At 40.4% G+C, this 20,257-nt stretch overlaps 1 protein-coding gene across 8 annotated transcripts in view; it reads left to right on the top strand.

Moving 5' to 3' along the window:
* The window catches only part of FUT10 (fucosyltransferase 10), a 111,962-nt gene extending 91,919 nt beyond the window's left edge, over positions 1–20,043 (top strand). For 2 of the 8 annotated variants that reach the window (XM_021081790.1, XM_021081782.1), the window contains one exon: positions 1,332–3,952. In XM_021081790.1, the coding sequence (XP_020937449.1) occupies positions 1,332–1,367 (36 nt within the window). In that variant the 3' untranslated portion in view covers positions 1,368–3,952. Of the gene's footprint in view, positions 1–1,331; positions 3,953–19,917 lie in introns of those variants that run through there. The other 6 variants (XR_002341171.1, XR_002341170.1, XM_021081788.1 and 3 more) reach the window with 6 other exon arrangements.
* Positions 20,044–20,257: the final 214 nt, after the last annotated feature.

The following is a 20,257-nucleotide window of genomic DNA, read 5'->3' as shown; positions in this document are numbered from 1 at the left end:
GTGCCCAGCAAAATCCATGAATGAAGGAATGAATCTCATTTATGATTTTGGATCCTACCTGTACACACTTGTATGATCACAGTTAGTGATTTATAAGTAGCATGTCCTGCCTAATTAAAAACCTATTCATGAGTAAATTAAAATGTTTGAATATCTACAAATATGTTCGAACTTAAAATATTTTTCCTTTAAATTTTGCAGCAAACATAGGCAGTATTTTCATGTGCTGATCCTTTTAATTCAAGGCATCATCCTTTAAAACAGAAATTAAGGCCAAGACAGATAATTAATCTGGATAATTAATTTGCCACGTCTCATTGGTCGTGGTAGTAGACATGTAGGTATAATATATAGAAATAAGCAATATTTGGAGAATCAAGGGTACTTTAAAAGAGAAGATAATAACCAGTCAGAGAAAATGCAACCAAATAGCATATTTTTTTTTCTCTAAAAGAGGAAGCTAAGTGTCAGTTCACAGGGCTGATCACAGAGGTCAAGGTAAGGCTCTTTGTTTTCTTCAGAGTCTGGAAGAGCCTGGATGGGTTCTCTTGTTTCTGTACAGATGATAACAGGTGCAGGAGAAGGAACACCTGGAAATCAGCTGGCTTTTGATAAATGTTTGTTGAAGAGTAGGTTGTATTGCTCAGTGTCAGAAGGTTGGGTAAAGCATTCAAAAAGTCTTCAGAGATATATGTGCCTTTGAAATGCCTACAATGTACTATAATTTCAGATTTAATGGAGACGTCATAATCTGTTGTACCAGGGACTAAAGTCTCTTGGAAGTTTTCTCTGACTAACCACCCTCATGATGACCTTTGCTTGCTTCAAGTAACTGTGACATGCATGTGGGCTGTCTTTATTCTCCACGTCTATTTAATGCATGTCTGTACATTGCCTCAGGATAGTCTCAGGTTGTAGCTTGTCTACTAGATTATCTTGTCCTAGAGGGTCATGTTTTTGCATTTTCTGTAGCTCAATATAAATCTACTGGGATCCAAACATTTTTAACTATGGCTGTCATGTGATTTGAGCCTCAAAACAACTTTGCAAAGTGAATATAGTATTTCCCTGATTTTGCAGATGGGAAAAGAGATGCAGTGTGTCAAGTAGGTTATCCACATTTACACAGCAAGTAAGTAGCTGAGTCCAGATATAGATCAAAGGTCATGATCATTCTGCAATATACTTTTAAAGAAACAGAATTACTGCAAAGAATATACTTAGAGATCCCTTAGCTGACCAAATAAAATGGACAGACAGCATTTTTGGGGTCGTGGAATTGGCAGATTTAATGGAGACAGCATCTGAATATTACGTCTGTTTCGTGGTAGTCATTCATGGAATGTATAACCCAAGACTGCTTTTAACTGGTGCTTCAGAGAGATGGGTTTGTTGACTGACACTGTGAAGCAAATCCTCAGACGACAGAAGATGGTGGGCATCTGTTGATCAAGAATTTTATCCCCAACAATGAGGTAAGTGCTCCTGAGAGGAAATTTTGCTCACAATTAGGCATTTTGAGTGCCTTTCGCATTTTTTTCTTGTTCTTTCCACTGCCCTGAGTGGTGATCTATTATTTAATAATGTATTGAACACCAGGTTCTGTAATTGCTTGATTACTATCATCTTTCCTCTTTTCCTCCCCACTGTCCCCCCCCCCCCATTGGAATGACACCTCCTCTAGACACTCACAAATTTCATCCTTTGATGATGGAGTATGAAAGCATATTAAAATCCACCACAGGTGTCAGAGGAAAACCACCCAGAACTTTGATCTCAGACTTATCTTTCAAATAATATAAATTTAATTTGTCTCAAGCTTCTTAGAATTTCAGTGTCTCAATCACCCTGTGGTAACATTGCTTTCTACTTCAGGGTAATTTAATAAAAGATGAAATTACTCCTATATTTTTAATTACACTTCTTTTGAGAAAATAGGTTGATGTCAAAAGAGTCTTCTTTCCTGAGTCAACTGCAGATATGTTTTTAAATACAAACCATATTAGTCCATAAGAAACCTATTGGTGCAACAGAGTATTCATGAAAAAGATACTCTTTTGGCTAAAATATGAGTCCCAATTGCATTAGACAATTTCACATTAAATCTTCATTTTGATGCCTCTTATATTTCAGCTCTGTTTATTCCTGTTACCCATATAGGGTGTCAAAGATAAGAGAATATAATAAACCAGGCCATAAATGAAACTATCTTAGGTACGGAGTAGCTTATCTATGTATGAAAGTAAATTGTCCTGATCATTTTTACTGAGCAAGGGAATTGCAGATTGTCTCCAGGATAATTTGGTAATCACTATCTTGGGTTATTTTCTGTCCTTTTGATGTGTGTCTGTAGTCTCTAAAACATCTTAGATTTTCACTGGAACGGCCACTCTTGTGACTGTGAAGCAGAGTTAATTTGCTTTTCTGCATCATAACCTTCATCTGTGTTTTTGTTTTGCCTCGGTAAGTGAAGGAAAAAGATCAGGGCATTAATCTCTCCTTCCATTAGAAGGATGCATTTCCGCTTTCATCCAATTAGCTGCTGTAATTTGAAGCTTTTGGTGCCTGCCGATAAGGTGGGAGGCTGGCAGCAGCAAGGGCCATGGGAAGCTTTCAGAAGGCACAGGCGAGCTGTTATCACAAGTTTCACTCAAAAGATCAAGTGTCGGGCCAGCTCACCCAAGCCTGATCCTCAAATCCTTACATATTCATTAACTATCAATATGTGGTTACTCAGGAAGGTTACACCAAGGCTTCAGACAGAGTTTCTGTGAGTCTCAAGGTACAGGAAACCAAAGCAGCCAGTCATGAGTTCAGGTCTCTTAGCACAGCTTGTTCTCAGGGGCAAAGGTTTTAAGCAGCTGTCTTCTTTCCTTCTTTTAAAACCTAGGAGTGTTGAAACCTGAACACTTTAATTTGACTCCATTACTCATTTTTAGTGATCTCTTTGTTATTAGGAAGGCAAAGGAACTAACAGGGAAGATAGAACCTGGTATTTCTGGAAGCCTAGAAAGACTCCTGAAAATTCCCAGCACACTAAGGTGATGATTTGCATAGGGCTTGGAGGCCCCAGCACAGCACACGTTTTTACATCTCTCTACTCTACCACTTCCCATAATATGAGTGAAGGACACTTGTACTTCTTAAAATAAGACCAGATGGTCTCTGAAAACTTTAGCCTATCCAGATGATGAATATGAAAGAGATTCCTTTCCAAAGTTTGGGAGTTGAGTATTTCCTTTTCTAGAATGCTCCCCCTTTTTTCCTAAGACAGTTCCAGCATCAAGAAGCTGTTCGTGAGAAATAACTGCACATGTAAAATCCCTTCCACACAAAGAGAAAACTCATAGACTTGAATTATTAGTCATTTACTACTGAGCAAAGCTGGGCTTGGTAAAATGGAGAGGTCAGATAATAAACTTGGGGTTTAGTTCTCTCTGATCTTACTGTTTTAGTTTCTCCATCAGTAAAATACAAGGGTTATGTACTTAGTCATTGCTAATACCTCTATGATTGGCAGGGCAGCATGTTTCAATTTAGAACTGGCAAGTATTAAGCTTGTATATTGCCATTCTTACTGGTTTTATTCATGGCAGATACCACTAATTCATTGTGAAAACTTTTCTTGCCAACCTTGAAATTCCAAGTCCTTAGAATCCTTTTCATCACAGAATTTCAGGTATCCACTATCCATCAGATGAAGACAAAACTTACCTGCCGTTCCAGATACAGTGAACCAAGATGTAGTGACAAGGCAGAGGGCTAGACAGAGATCTGGTCCTGTGTCTGCTTTTACACTTCTGTATAACTCTTGAAAAGGCAATTACGTATTTTAAAATTAAATTTGATATAGGTTTCTGTGTGAAATTAACTTTTCATTTCTCTGGGAAAAATGCCCAGAAGTGCAATTGCTGAGTCATACGGTAGTCACATAATTTTTAAAGAAATTGGCAAAACTGATTTAAATTTTTTCGTTTTTTTTTTTTTTTTTTTTTTTTTTTTTTAAGGGCTGCACCCATGGCATATGGAGGTTCCCAGGCTAGGGTCCAATTGGAGCTGTGGGATCTGAGCTGCATCTATGACCTACACCACAGCTCACGGCAATGCTGGATTCATAACCCACTAAGGCCAGGGATCGAACCCGAATCCTCACGGAAGCTAGTTGGGTTTGTTAACTGCTGAGCCACAGCGAGAACTCTGACAACTTGGTTTCTGGAGTGGCTACAATGCTCCCACCAAATATGTATGAGTGATACAGTTTTTCTGCATTTTAACCACTGTTCTCACTATTTTTAATTTTCACCATCCTGATAGATGCATAGTGATATCTCATGGTGATCTTTATTTGCATTTTTCTAATGGCTAGTAATGTTTAACATCTTTTCATGGTTTTTTTTTTTTCCATCTCTATACCTTTTTCTATGAAATGTCTCTTCATAGCTTTAGCCCATATTCTAATTGGATTGCTTCCTTTTCTATTGTTGAGTTTTGAGAGTTTTCAAATATATTCTAGGCACTAATCCTTTATTGGATAAAGTAGTTTGCAAACATTTTCTCCATCTCTGTAGCTTGTTTTTTTCATTCTTTTAACAGAGTCTTTTGCAAAACAAAAGCTTTTGATTTTGAATTTATTTTATTTTTAATTGTATATTATTTTTCCCTTTAGGAACTATGTTTTGATATTAACTCTGAGAACTCTTTGCTTAGCCCTAGATCTCAAATATTTTTCCCTTAGTTTTTTCTAAACATTTTATAGTTTTACATTTGATATTTAAGTTTGTGATTTTTTTTTCTTTTTAGGGGTGCACCTGTGGCATATGGAAGTTCCCAGCCTAGGGGTTGAATTGGAGCTGCAGCTGCCAGCTTATGCCACAGCCACAGCAACACCAGATGTGAATCACATTTGCAACTTACACTGCAGCTTAGGACAGCACTGGATCCTTAACCCACTGAGCAAGGCCAGGGATTGAACCCACATCCTCATGGATACTACTCGGGTTCTTAACCTGCTGGGCCACAACAGGAACTCCAAAGTTTGTGATCTATTTTAGGTTAATTTTTATATAAGGTTTAAAAATATAAGGTGTAAGATTTAGATTTTTTTTTTCTTCCTTTTTTAGGACTACTCTCACAGCATAGGGAGTTTCCCAGGCTGAGGGTCGAATCGGAGCTATAGCTGCCAGCCTACACCACAGCCACAGCAATGCCAGATACGAGCCGCATCTGTGACCTACACCACAGCTCCAGCAACGCTGTATCCTTAACCCACTGATTAAGGCCAGGGATTGAACCTGCGTCCTCATGGATACTAGTTGGATTCATTTCTGCTGCACCACAACGGGAACTCCATTCAGTACATTTATTAAAAAGGCTATCTTTCCTCCATTGCATTATCTTTGCACCTTTGTCAAAAACCATTTGGGCATGTTTGTGTGAGTTTATTTCTGGGTTCTCTATTCTGTTTGATTGATCTATGTGTCTCTTCCTCCATTGACACCATATAGTCTTTAGTACTGTAGCTATATTAAGTCCTGAAACGAGTATAATGGTTCTTCTCTTTTTATTCCTTTTTTTTAAAAAATTATTTGAGGTCTAGTTCCTTTACATTTTCTTTTCTTTCTTTCTTTTTTTTTCTTTCTATTTTTGGGGCTGCACTGATGGCATATGAAGGTTCCCAGGCTAGGGGTTCAATTGGAGCTGCAGCTGCTGACCTACGACACAGCCACAGCCACACCAGATCTGAGCTGCGTCTTCGACCTACACCACAGCTCACGGCATGCCGGATCCTTTACCCACTGAAGTGAGGCCATGGATTGAACTTGCATCCTCATGGATACCAGTCAGATTTATTTTCTGCTGAGCCACGGTGGGAACTCATAGTTCTTTTACATTTTCATGTAAATTTTAGAACAGTCTTGTCTATATTAAAAAAAAAACTTTCTGGCATTTTGCTAGGAATTAAATTCAAACTGTATATCAGTTTGGAGAGAATGACATCTTTGCTGTATTGATTCTATGAATATGGTATTTCTCTCCATTTATTTAGATCTTTGTTTTCCTTCTTCAGTGTTGTGTAGCTTTTGATTTTTGTTTGTTTGTTTGTTTTTGTATTTTTTTTGGCTATGCCCGTGGCATGTGGAAGTTCCCAGGCTAGGAGTCGAACTGGCACAATAGCAACAACCTGAGCTTCTGCAGTGACAATGCAGGATCCTTAACCCACTGCACCACAAGGGAATTCCAGTATTGTGTAGTTTTTAGCATATAAGTCTTGAACATGTTTTTTTATATTTACACCTATGTATTGACTATAAATATTGTATTTATAATTCTTAGTGTCCATATGTTCACTGCTAGTATACAGAAGTACAATTAATTTTTGTATATTTATCTTGCTGAACTCACTTATTAATTCCCAGAATTTATTTTGAGTTCCTTGGGATTGTCTGTATGGACAATCATTATATATTCTGTAAATAGTTTTCTCTTTTCCTTTATGTTCTCTATGTCTTTTATTTCCTTTTCTTGACCAGTTGCATTGGTTAGAACTTCCAGCTCTATGTTGAATAAGAGTTATGAGAGTGGATATTCTTGTCTTGTTCCTTATTTCAGGGAAAAAATTTCAATATTTAACCATTAAGTATAATGCTTTTTTTTAAAAAAAGATAAATTTTATTGGAGTATGGGTGACTTATAAAGTTGTGTTAGTTTCAGTTGTACAGCAAAGTAGATCAGTTAGTTATATATACATATATCCATACCTTTTCAGATTCTTCTCCTGTGCAGGTTATTACACAGTATTGACTATATTACCATGTACTATATAGCAGGTCCTTGTTTTCTGTCTATTTTATATATAGTAGTGTGTATATGTCAATCATAGCCCCCTAATTTAATGCCCCCCCCACATTTCCTCTTTAGTAAATGTAAATTTGGTTTTAAAATCTTCTAAAATCTGTTTCTGTATTATAAGTTCTTTTGTATCATTTTTATTAGATTCCACATATTGGTGATCTCAGATGATATTTGTCTTTCTCTGCTGCCTTAATTTTCTTAGTATAATAATTTCTAGGTCCATCCATGTTGCTACAAATGACATTGTTCCATTCTTTTTTATGGCTGAGTAATATTCTATTGTATATGTGTACCAAATCTTCTTTATCCAATCCTCCATTGATGGACGCTTAGGTTGTTTCCATGTCTTGGATATCATATAATGCTATGATAAACATTGGGGCATGTATCTTTTTGAATTGTGGTTTTGTCCAGATATATGCCCAGGAGTGGGATTGCTGGATCATATGGTAGTTCTATATTTAGTTTTTTAAGGAACCTCCATACTGTTCTCCATAGTCACCGTACCAGCTTACATTCCCACCAACAGTGTAGGAAGGTTCTCTTTTCTCCACACATTCTCCAACACTTATTGTTTGTAGACTTTCTGATGATGGCCATTCTGATTGGTGTGAGGTGTGATACCTAATTGTAGTTTTGATTTGCAGTTCTCTAATAATTACTGATGTTAAGCATTTTCTGATGTGCTCTTTGGTCATCTATCTTCTTTGGAGAAATGTCTGTTTAGATCTTTTGACCAGTTTTTAATTGGGTTGTTAATATTTAACCATTAAGCATAATGTTAGCTATAAGTTTTTTGTAGGTGCACTTTATCAAGTTGAGTATGTTCACCTTACTTCTTATTTTTCTAAAATTTAAAAAAATTGTAAAAATCATAAATGGGTATTGAAATTTATCAAATGCTTTTTCTGCTTTGATTGATATGATCATGTCATATACCTTTTTTAGACTGCTAATATGGTGGATTACAGTGACTTTCTCAAATATTGAACTATTTTTGCATCCCTGGATTATACTACAGTTAGTTATAACATATAATTTAAAAATACATTTATGAATTCTGTATACTAAGAATTATATTCTTATGTCATTAAGGAATTTTGTGTTACATTCCTGAGGGACATTGGCTATAGTTTTGTTTTTTCTTTTGTACTTTGTCTGGTTTGGTATCAGAGTAATACTTGTTTCATAGAATGAATCAGGGAGTATTTCCTCTTCTGTTTTCTGGAAGAAATTATGTAGCGTTGGCTCTAATTATTTTAACACTTAGGCTTGGAGATTTTTTTCTGGGTATTTTAAAGTTATGAATTCAGTGTTCTTAGTAGTTATAGGATTATGCACATTATCTATTTCATATTGAGTGACGAGATGGTTGGTGTTATGGTGGCCCTATGTACATCTACTCAGATTTTCTATTTCTACATAATTCAACGTTGGTAGGTTGTATATTTCTGGGAATTCATCCCTTTTGTCTCAGTTATCCAGCTTGTTCATATGCAATTGTTCATAGTACTCTCATGTTCCTTTTTGTTTCTGTAAAATTGGTAGTAATATCCCCTTTCATTTCTGATTTTAGCTTCTTGAGTAGGAGAGTTATTGTCTAACAGCTTTCTGTCTTGCTAGACTGTCCCTTTCCAGGTCCTTTGCCGTTTTCTAGTTGCCTGCTTCTTTAGCTCAAAATCTGGTATGTCTTAAAAAAAAAAAAGAAACATTAAGAAACTCTCCACTTGTGTCATCCTTAGGTACTGAATTCTCTAACAGCTCAACTTTCTCTCCAACTTTTGGAGTTTTTTAATGTTTGTTTTATATATGGTGTGCTTTATATATAAAGGATTTTAGATGTGCTTTTCAGAAGTAATATGGAAAAGCAATTCTATTCCACTCTATTTCCTGGGCACAGAAGTCTCAAATAATTTTTACAGTTACTTGTGAAATGTGAAGACTGCACTAGATTATCTCTAAATAATCCATTGATCTCCCTGGTCCATTGATCTCCAGATAGATTTTCTAACTTTAAAGTGACAAAATCCTAATTAAGCGAACCCAGTCATTCTTCTCTTTAGATGGGCAGTAAATAGATCGACTCATTGCTTAATCAAACCAAAGGCAGAAACTTCATTATCCTACTCTGCCTTTATAGAAACTAGGTTTCCCCAAAGCTTTCCCTGTATGGGTGGAGTTCAGGGGTTAGATTTCCCTGCTTTTCTTTCTCTCTGTCACTGCTGGTGAATATGTGGGCTCAATAGTTTTGCTGACCTTTTCTACCATTCTGATGACCCTGTTGTCAAACAGCCCAGCTACTGGCCTGGGAGGTTCTGGAGAGAGTGCCTGCACCAGCGGTCTGCCTTCTCCACCCTCCTTTCCCTGTTGGCAACCTTGTCAACTGCCTCAGCTCCCCTGCCTTGTCTTTTCCGTGTCCCTGCCAAGCTCCACTGTTGGGTAGGACAACTTATTTTAGTTCTTTTCTCACGTTAGCCTCAGGAATGGTTCTGTATTCCACTGTGACGTTCATGACTTCATCTGCCATTTTTTTTTCTTTCTTTCTTTCTTTTTTTTTTTTGTCAACCTTTCTTAGTTCTCAAGTCCTAGGGTATTCCCCCTAAGCTCCCTGAATTTCTGTGTTATCTTCAGACCTCGCCATCCCCCAAACCCAGTGGTGTGCTAGAGCTGACTCTTACTGGCTTTTCAGAGCCAACTGTCACATTTCTAGGAATTTTGTGAGCTGGTTGTTAGAAACAGTCACTATTAAAAAATTAAATGATGCAATCTTACAATTAAATAAATTCTTTAAAAACATAGGTTAAAAACACTCAACAGTTTTTTTTAAATCACTTCCTAATTATTTTGCTATAGTTTTCTCTTACCTTGTCCTATTGTGGTTATTTACGTCTGTTTTACCTGCAGAGTGGAAATACTACAGAATGGTGTGGTACTGCACATCTTCCCAACTTCACAGTCAGTGATGTTACCTGGGTAGCTTGAAACTGGTCCTGGTGGGAGTATTTATAACATGGAAGCTGGAAAAGGCCACAGATCAGGGCTGGATTTATTGTTTTGTTGACTCGAGAACGTGATGGAGAAATGTTATTAATTCAGATTAAACTCAAAATTGTGTCATGTCTTTACCTGTTACATTATAAACAGTCTTCCAGTTGAAGAACTAATGTCTTTGAGTATTCAAAACTGTCATCCAGTTCCACAAAGAAGTCATTCTGAATGTCACTGACGAATGAGTGACATCCAAACATATTTGTGTTGTCTTGTTTTATAATGTAAACACAAATACCGACCAACATTTGTGTCAGAACTACATTCATATGATAATGGACATGAGTGGAGTTTGCTAAATTATATACTAAGCAAACGTTTTTTTCATAGGCTGTTTTTGTCAAGACATTGTCAAATTGTTGCAATTTCAGTAATTGATACAAGTTCAGCAAAATAAGTGAAAGGAGTCAGGATAAATTTCTCTACAGAATTGACAACAAAATGTGTTGTAAACTTTATTGTTACTTATAAATTATGGGCTAACATCTTTTAAATGAATAAAATTTGTTGTATATATATATATGTATATATATGTCTGTATTTACTCAAGTATTTTTTTCCTAGAGAGCCAGTTGTTAAACTTTGATTAGTATAATACTGCACAGACTTTACTCCTTATCAAGATATTTCTTATGTTTTATTTTAAAAGGGTCCTTTCACAACCAGAAGGTGCACTTCAGGTAAAGTTATGTGTGAAAAAGTACTTACTAACTCGATTATTCTCAAAGCCTTAAAATGTAATCCAGCAACCCACCAGCAGGTGTCACTGTGGTGTAGGGTCACAGTCAGAAGGGCTCTAATTTGGAGCTTCCTAGAGAAGTGCTGTAGGAGTTGAACTGCTTCCAACTGTTACACACTGAACATGTCCTAAAGTCTCTTTATAGAAAGACATGTTACACCCAGGTTCTCTGATAAAAGGCAGCGCAGTAACAAAGACATAATCATCTGGCCCTGTTTGGTTGCTTGTTTTGCATTTTTAATCCTGCTATGATGTATATGTTCAGAAAGCTCCAAATACCTTCTCTTTAGTTCTAGAATGGACCAGCATCCCAGGCATTACTGGAGAGCATGTTAGAAATGCAGCATCTTAGCCCCTACCCCACACCTACTGAACGAGAATCTTTGTTTTAGTAATGTCACCAGGGATCCTTATGCATGTTCAAGTGAGTGTGAGAAGCACTAGAGTAAGTGACTAATATGTTGACAGTTACTGTGAAGCCAAAACAAGATGGAAAAATAACATTCATCCTCACTGGTCAAGAGAATAAAGTTAGTGGGGGAGAGAGGGAAATTTCCCGAGAGAGACGTTTGATATTTTCCTTTGAGCATGTTAGATTGCCTATCCTTTTTTCTTTTTCTTTCTTTTAAAAAATATTCTGAACAGAAGAACCTTTCTGGATCTTTTCCTGCACCGCCTGGCCTCAGCTAACTGCTCCAATGTTTTCTCTTGCCACCTCCCTTCCACACTCTGTATTTCAGCCACACAAAATTACCTGACGATGTGACCTTCAAGGTTCCATCTGATGTATCTCCACTGCTTGACGTGTCTTCCTCTTGCTCTTAGGACAGAGACCAAAATCTATGCCATGTTTTACAAGGGCTCCTACCATCCAGCCCTGTCTCACTTTGTGGTCTCCCTCCTCAGCACCTCTCTTCTTAGACTCAGCACTTTAGCCTCAAATGCTTTTTCTCTATGCCCTTTTCTTTCTCTGTTTTGCTGTCTCTCCCTCTCCCTCTCTTGATTCTGAGTCTTGGCCCATTCTGTTTCCTCTCACTGTGATGCTCACCATTACTTCTCCAACTCATTCATTGTCAGACTGACACTTTTTTTTTTTTTTTTGTCTTTTTGCCATTTCTAGGGCCGCTCCCGCGGCACATGGAGGTTCCCAGGCTAGGGGTCGAATAAGAGCTGTAGCCACTGGCCCATGCCAGAGCCACAGCAATGCGGAATCCGAGCCGCATCTGCAACCTACACCACAGCTCACAGCAACGCCGGATCCTCAACCCACTGAGCAAGGGCAGGGACCGAACCCGCAACCTCATGGTTCCTAGTCGGATTCGTTAACCGCTGTGCCTCGACGGGAACTCCAGACCGACACTTTCTTTAAAGAACTTGGGAAGCCTTTTCTAACCCTCTCAGATACATGAAAGCCCTTCATTTTATGATCCTCTAATACTTGCATTTTGGTTTCATCCTGTTCATCATGTTTGTGATGACTGTCTCTTAGATGCGTCTTTTCCGTGGTAGACTCTTTGCAAAGGACGGGGGCCTGTGTCTTGCTCATACAGGGATCCTGCCATGGACATCAGCACCCTATGTGATCAGGTCTTTGATCTCTCTGCTCTCACTACCTCCTGCCACTCTTGCCTGCCCGCTTCCCTTGTTCTCTCCCTGTCTTTCCCCAAACATGCCAAATACCTCTTGCCACAGCTCTTGGTCCTAGCTGATCTTCCTGTGTACTCCTTCCTCATTTTCTTCAGCTGTTTAGGTCTTCTCACCCAATCCTAGCAGAATTTCTAGAGGCAGATGTCATGGGAGGTTTGACGATGTGCCTTGGTTTAGGTCTTGTCCCACATTTGCCTTTTGATGGGTTGCTTGTTGTCCACGGATAAATAGAAAATAGCTGATCAGTATTGCATACACTTTACAAAGATGTGACTTTGAGCAAAATTCCCTTTATCTGTGGACATTTGGTTGCTGAGGTCTGCTTCTATGCAAGCTCAGATGAAGATGGCATAGAGGAGAATGGAGAAGAGGTTGCCATTGTCTTTGGGGAATAATGAGCAGGGGCAAAGGAGACTTGGAAGAAGAGGGGACTGAATAGTAGTGAGGATTATTTGTTATTATTTGGCTTATCTATTAAAGTCTGAGAAATATCTAAGACCTTTTCCTTCCTCATTACTAACAAGCTTACAAAAATAATATTATTGATTCAGGGGAGATGCTAAAATGATGCCAAACAATCTAAGTTGGGCTTTTCTTAGAATGAAAAAAAAAAGCTGTTGTTTTGAGAACAAATGTGTGTCTCCATTCTTTCCTTCATTCAGCTCCCTGCTTAGAGAGCACCCATTGTAGTAACATCTTGTGTTTTCTTATGCTGACTACAACACTTACACACACCAAACCTCCAGCCCCTGATGAACTTATCCTTCAAAGTTAAACTGTCTGCTCCTATGGGAAACTTTCCTATGATTTATTTATTCCCTGTGAAGAATTCCTCACTCTTACCTTGATGAGCATAGTTTTATTCACATGATTTAGTTTAATACATAGTTAGTTCATTCAAACAATTGTATGTTGGATATCTTCACTGTTGCAGGAAATGCTAGGTGCTGGAATGATGAACATGAAGGAGCGTAGTGCCTCCCCAAAGGCAGTTTCGAAAGTCCACTCTTGATAGGCAAGATAGAATGAAAATCTTAAACTCAGAAATGTTAGGTATCATGATGTGTCCAGGAGGCACCCTGGCTTGGCATGACTGGAGTGCAGGTTATAACAAAGGGAGAAAGAAGGAGCATAGTGAAGGATGAGGGATGAGGCAGGCAGCAACAATAACTGCTACTACATTTATTTGCCAGGCATTGAGCAAAGCAGTTCGCAATAATACAGAGACATTGAGTAACCTGTGTCACATCACACACCTTGGTGGTGGTTGTTGTTGGTGGAGCCAGAATTTGACCCAGGTATGGTGCAGTGTAAGAATTCGAATTTTATTACAGGTAAGTCATCAGGCCAGCAAGGATTGAATAGACCCCATCTATGCATGAGACACTTTCCTAGATAATACACATGTCTTCCCTACAAGTTTGTGATTTTTCTGAGGGATGAAAATCTTTTTCTATTTATCTTTGTCAACCTCACATCTAAGAGAGTGTTCGGAATGAAGCCACCGTTTAAGGAATTATTGTTCCTTTTCCCCCTTTGCATCCTTGTCTTGCTTCAAGCATTGCCCTTCTAAGGGTTACAACTTCCTCTAATCACTAACCTCAGCATCTTCTTCTCATCTCTTCCCTTTAGAACTATGTATTTGCTGGTGAGAAGATTTAGAAGGTAAATTGGACTGTTATTCTTTTATTTTCCCTTAGGTCATGCTTTTGCTTAAGTGAATCTTTGGGCAGAGAGCGACTAAAATGTTCTTTGGAAAGACCCGTTTATAAGAAATACCAAAGCCTAGTGTTATACTGATGACTGATGATAAACATATTAAACCTTATAGGAATACCCCATGATGAACACTCATAATTCTTGCTGCCCACATTGACTTAAGAGTGAAGATGATGGGAGCCCTCACTTGCTTCTCTGTGATATTGTTTGTAGCACTGGGGACTCTGATGAATGGGGCAGGCAGCCTGGTGTTCCCTTTGCAGTAGCAAGAAGCTGCGTCCCAGAAATAATGGTCATGGATCCAGTAGCAGAAGGAGAGTAAGGAGCAATATTAAGGAAAAGGAACCTCTCGACTTTCCAGATTCTACATAGAGATCTCAATTTCTCTTTTTAATAGACCTTGTGAGAATTAGGTTTTGTCTAAGAAAATGCTGCTGTTGATTTGCTTTCTGAAAACACACTGGAAAACAATTCGTTTCTACTCTCAGACCCTCTGGAAATCCAATATGCCCAATCTCTCCATTGATAAATATGATGGTTTAAAGCAATATATCTTCCCTACCTTTTCCATTCTGAAATACTTGTGTATTTCTAAACATTTTCCACGTGATTCTTTGAAATGGGAAAGGAAAGGAATAGATTGGGAACAATAGCACACTTGATGGAGAAATTTGACATGTGGTGCATTGCTGGAAGGTAGTCAGGGTGTACAATTCCCAGGTGTTGTAAGCCTAACAATGTTTGGGGGAGTATAATATATGTGAACATTATGTCCAATAGGCTACATAAAATAACTAAACGTTAGGTGAAATATCACAGTTATCTTAAGTAATATGTTAATGATTAAGTTTGAGAATATAAATTAAAAAGTGTCTGGGGGTTTGTACTGATGTATAGATGTCTGCCCAGCACTCCTTCCTCCGGGAAATACCCTCTCCCTTTCTCCCCATGTCTTGTGGGTGTCCCACTGCCGTTCACTGGGTACTGTTTTCCCTTCATAGAGTTGGTGTGGGTGTACCATACAGAGTACCCAGCTGGTGCCTAGATCACCCTGGCTGTGCTAATTAGTTCATGGTGAGGCAAAGGACTTAGCAGTGAACAACGTGTTTGACTTCTATTTCTCTGCCAAGGATGGCTTTAGGCTTGGGTAGATTTTTAGATGAGGCCTATCCCAATATATGAAGGTGAGCCAGCCATATAGGTACCTCTGCTGAAAGGCTGTTGACTCATGAATTGCCCCCTCCAAAGGATTTGTGCCCAGAGACCACTGTCCATCACAGGCTTTCCTGAGTGCCTGTGCAAATCCGCCCATATATGGAGGACTTTGCCCACAGCTGCAGACTTCTGCTTTTCACCTTTCTTCCTTTCCACCCTTATTCTGAGATCTCTGAATAAGAGTACTGCTTTTTTGTGCCTTCAGGCAAAGCAGAGGAAAATCCTCCGTGGATAATATCTCAGGTTCCAACGGCTCCGCGCTTTCCTAGAAGGAGCTTAGTTGGATACAGCTGGGGCTTAGACAACATTCTTGTAGCCACTCTGAATCCCAGTCATCAGGTGGCACTGGAGGACCTGCCCTTCTCCGGAAGCCTACCCTGGAATTTCTGTTTTACCAAGAAACCTTTAAGCTATCTTGAATGAGTTCTCAGCTTAGATCCACTCGAGAGATATGAGAACAAAATCACTACTCTTCCTGGAAAAAATAGGAGGGTTGGTGAGAAGAATTCTTTCTACTTCTAGCTGTCACCTTGAGTGGGCAGCTAGGATTGCCCTATTGAGTGGCCTCTGCTTATTAATAGAGGGAGCCAAGCAAGAAAAATGGAGTTAATGTTGCAATGAAGACATGACAGAGCCTCTGGTTTCCAGGATCAGCCTGCAATGAATTAAAGCCAGATTATACCAACAAATCTGCCACGCTGCCCTGCAAACAGGAAGCCTAGGCTGGGCCAACAGGAATTAGTCACAGCACACACTGGCAAAGCCGCCCAGACCAGGGAATGAAAAATGTGCTTCATCTGCAGAAATTAACTTTTGGAATTTGTTCAGGGTTTTCCATTACCCACTTTCTTCTCTCCAAAGGCCAGTCATCAAATCTGCTTGGCTTGCCTCTGCTTCTGCTGTACTATTAAGTGTAGAAATTTGTATGTGAAATGGAATTCCAACTAGCTGTGTGCCTTTGGATAGGTGACCTCATCTTTTGGGACCTGAGTTTCACCTTCTGAAAAAATAAGGAAGTTAGCATCTCCTGATCCTGGTACTTTAACTTTTTTTTGGAGATTAGAAAATAGCATATTGGACATTTATTGAACATCCACGAAGTGCTGAGGTCCCTGCAGAGAAAGGGTGAATCAAAATGTAGATGATAAAATCTTTTCAGGAGTTTCCAGTTTCTGTGGGAGGAAGTGCATTTAGAAAACATGTTCTAAAAACAGTGATAGGAGTTCCTTCGTGGCACAGTGGTGAAGGAACCCAACTAGGAACCATGAGGTTTCAGGTTTGATCCCTGGCCTTGCTCAGTGGGTTAGGGATCCGGCATTCCATGAGCTGTGGTGTAGGTCGCAGATGCTGCTCGGATCCCGCTTTGCTCTGGCTCTGCGTAGGCCAGTGGCTACAGTTCTGATTCGCCCCCAGCCTGGGAACCTCCATATGCTGCGGATACGGCCCTAGAAAAGACAAAAAACCAGCGATAAGGGAGTTCCCATTGTGGCTCAGCAGGTCAAGAACCCAACATAGTGTCTGTGAGAATGCAGGTTCAATCCCTGACCTCGCTCAGTGGGTTAAGGATCTGACATTGCTGTGAGCTGTGGTGTAGGTCACAGATGTGGCTCAGATCCACGTGCTTTGGCTGTAGTGTAGGCCGGCAGCTGTAGCTCCAATTTGACTTCTAGCCTGGGAACTTCCATATGCTACAGGTGTGGCTATAAGAAGAAAAATAAAAATAAAAACAGTAATAAGGTCAACAGAACCATACATTCTTATAAGACACTTAATGGTGTGTCACTTTTTTTTTTTTTTTTTTTTTTTTTGGAGCCAAGGCCCAAAGCTCAGAAAGAGCCTATATACACCACATTCCAAAAACACAGAGCAGTGAGGCCAGTGCTGCCTCTCTAGGCTCACTGGGAGGGACCAGAGTGGGCTGGCTCCACCCCACCATCCACTGGCAGGAGAGGAGTCTTAGCTGAGTGACAACAGCGTCCCAGGTGAGAGGCTATTGCCTCCCATCCTTCAAGCCAAGCAAGAGGACTTCTAAGGGAATTTCTCTGACAGACTGGTGGAACTTGAAGACATGGAGATAGGCAGCTCATCCCTGGCCTGGCATTGCTGGGTGTCGTTCCACTCACGTGACTGTTTTCAGGGTTACTGGAGGAGTGTGTGGAGTCTGAGGCAGGGCTTACCTTTCCTTTCAGCCCCAGAATCTCACATGTGCCCTGAGGTTTGAGAACTTAAGAGTTTGATCTAGAGCTATCTGAGAAGGAAGGGCCCAGTGGAGAGGCCAGGCTAGCAGACTTGGCAGGTTGTAATAGGAGGCGTTTGGGGAAAGATGGGACAACTCACACCTCTCCAGTCCTTCATTGCCCTTAGAGGTGCAGAAGAGGACTCTAGAGGTCCTAGTGGCTGTATGTGAAGCAACCAGGTAACTGAGGAGCAGCGGTGGCCTGCCCAGTGGGCACTGGAGATGGTGGCACCCTTCTGGGGAGGTCCTCAGTTGAGGAGGGTGCTGGGTAAAGCCACCTTCCTCTGTGAACACCATCCCACTGCCTACTTGGCAGCTCCCAGCACTGGTGAGCAAGGCTGAAGCAGAGTGAGTTTGGAAGGAGCCCTTTGACATGCGGTCGCACTGGTCCATATCCCTCCCCTCACCTCTCAACACTTGAGGGGTGTCAGGCTGGAAGAAGCAGCAGCAGCAGCAGCAGCAGGTGTCTAAACGAGATCATGAGACTTTCTGGTATTCAACGGGTACTGAAAGTTGACCGAATCTGCTCCACATGTTTAAGGGAGCCAACCGCCCAGTGGGGAAGAGGGAATACACAAGCCCAGCTCAAGGCAGTTCCTGTCCATGTTTATACCCTGGCAAGCTGAGAAAATTTAAACATTAAGTTAAAGTATCAGGGTGTGAGGCTAACTGCTTGGGGACACTCAACGGCTCAGTCGAAGAGAGAAGACAGGCTCCATGGATGTTAAGACAAGTCGTAATTGATAATGATAGAGGATGAATGAAATGCTGGGTGGATGGAGATTGACTAGATGAATCTGAGTGGAGTGGACAGCTGCTCCGATGAGGTGACATCTGAGCTGGAGATGATAGTCTAAGACTTAGAGGAGAACAGGGTAGGCCTTCTCAGTACAAGGACCGGAATCAGTAAGACACAGAGGTGAACGGTGTGAGGAATGGGGATGGTTGAATGAGCAGGAGAGGCAGGAGTGTCAAACCAGGATCGATTCAAGCTGTTCGCATTTGTTTTTCTTTTTTTAATTGCATCTAGATTTTATATTCTCTTCAGGAATCTGCAGCTAAGACTATGGGAAGTGATCTTTGTTACACAAATGCAAGCTAATGAGCTCTTCTAAAGCTTCTAAGGCTGTTTTAATTTAATTTTTTGGGGCAGGGGCTTTTTTAGAGCCTCACCTGCAGCATGTGAAGTTTCCATAGGGGTCAATCAGACCGTAGCCTCTGGCCTATGCCACAGTCACAGCAACGTGGGATCTGAGCCCCTTCTGTCATCTATACCACAGCTCATGGCAACGCCAATCCTTAACCCACTGAGTGAGGCAGGGATCAAACCCACGTCCTCATGGATACTAGTCAGGTTCGTTACCACTGAGCCATGACAGGAACACCCTGACTCACTTTTTCAGCTCTAGGATTGTGTCTTCATACTTGTTGATAATAAAAGCCATTGAAGTATTTGGAACACAGTTAGAATATTTTAAAGATATGAGCTCTGGCAGTAGAGGGAGAGTTAGAGGGAGAGAAATCAGAGAACGGTGCTGGGGTCACTGAGCAGGATCATGCAGTAGTTCATTGAGAGGACTGAGTATCTGCATGTGAGCAGACAGTGAGGGTGAAGATCGGGTGGCAACTCTGAAGTCAGTGATAGGTGACAGTCACTGGACGGAGGTGAGAGCTGAAAAGAGACAAATACGGCTTTGAGCTTGGTTGTTAGGTGGGTGCTGTGAAACAGGGAAGGGGACAGATTTGTGGGAGAGAAGGAGGGAAGGAAAGAAAATAATGGCCAACATCGATTAAGCCTCCACTGTGTACCAGCAGGTTTCTGAGTGGCTTACACATATCCATTCACTTCATCCTCACCACAGCCTTATGAATAGATACTGATTGTTTCCATCCTACAGATGAGGCGAGAGAACACATTTACCATCTGAGGTGCTCATTTGATCATCAGAGAATGTGCAATAGGGTTTTTGAAAAAATCTCAGTCTTGGATTTAAATATTGTGGATGGAGATTTTTGGGAACTGAGTAGGACGTGTGAGGATTGTCCGAGTATAAACGGTCTTTTCCTAGATACGTAACATCTTGGGTCGCTGTGGAGGTGCGAGTTTGATTCCTGGCCCTGCACAGTGGCTTAAAGGATCCAGTGTTGCTGCAGCTGCAGCATAGGTGGCAGCTGTGTCTTGGATTCAATTCCTGGGCCAAAAACTTCCATATACCGCAGGTACAGCCATAAAATAAGATTTAAAAAAAGAAAAAGAAAAAGAACAAGGTGAATGGGAGTGTGACAGGGATAGCTAGCTGCTCACCATAATCCTCATCCTTTTCTTCCTGGCACATCTCCCAGCCTCCCTCGTTGCCTGATCTGGCTGATCTCTAGCCAGAAGAATGTGTGAGCAGGAGTAATGGGACCATCACTCATGCAGCCTTTCATGTGGGCTTTTCCATGTTCCTTTCCCTTCCAGCTGACCGGGATGGAGACTCATATGTAATGGACAAATCTTCCATCAACCTAGATCTTTGAGTGACTGTGTGGAGCAAAGCATTCCACACCATCCCCACCAACCACGAGGGCTTAAGATTGCACTGGGGCTGTTATGAGTGAGAATGTGTCTGTTGACTTGAATCACTAAGTATTCTGGTCTATTTATTAAGAGTTATGTACCTTACCAAGAGCAGAAAGCTACAAATGACACCAACGGAAATTAAAAGAGGGATGAGAATTTAATCTCTGTGTCACGTTTATACAGATTTTTCCTTAGCATCTTGCTTAGGTTCCATGTGTGGAATAAGGCAATGAAGGGA

This window comes from Sus scrofa, unplaced genomic scaffold, assembly GCF_000003025.6.
Source record: "Sus scrofa isolate TJ Tabasco breed Duroc unplaced genomic scaffold, Sscrofa11.1 Contig2345, whole genome shotgun sequence".
In the NCBI taxonomy this organism is placed as follows: domain Eukaryota; kingdom Metazoa; phylum Chordata; class Mammalia; order Artiodactyla; family Suidae; genus Sus; species Sus scrofa.
Note: the sequence above shows the minus strand (reverse complement) of the source record. Positions and strands in the feature narration are given on the sequence as shown.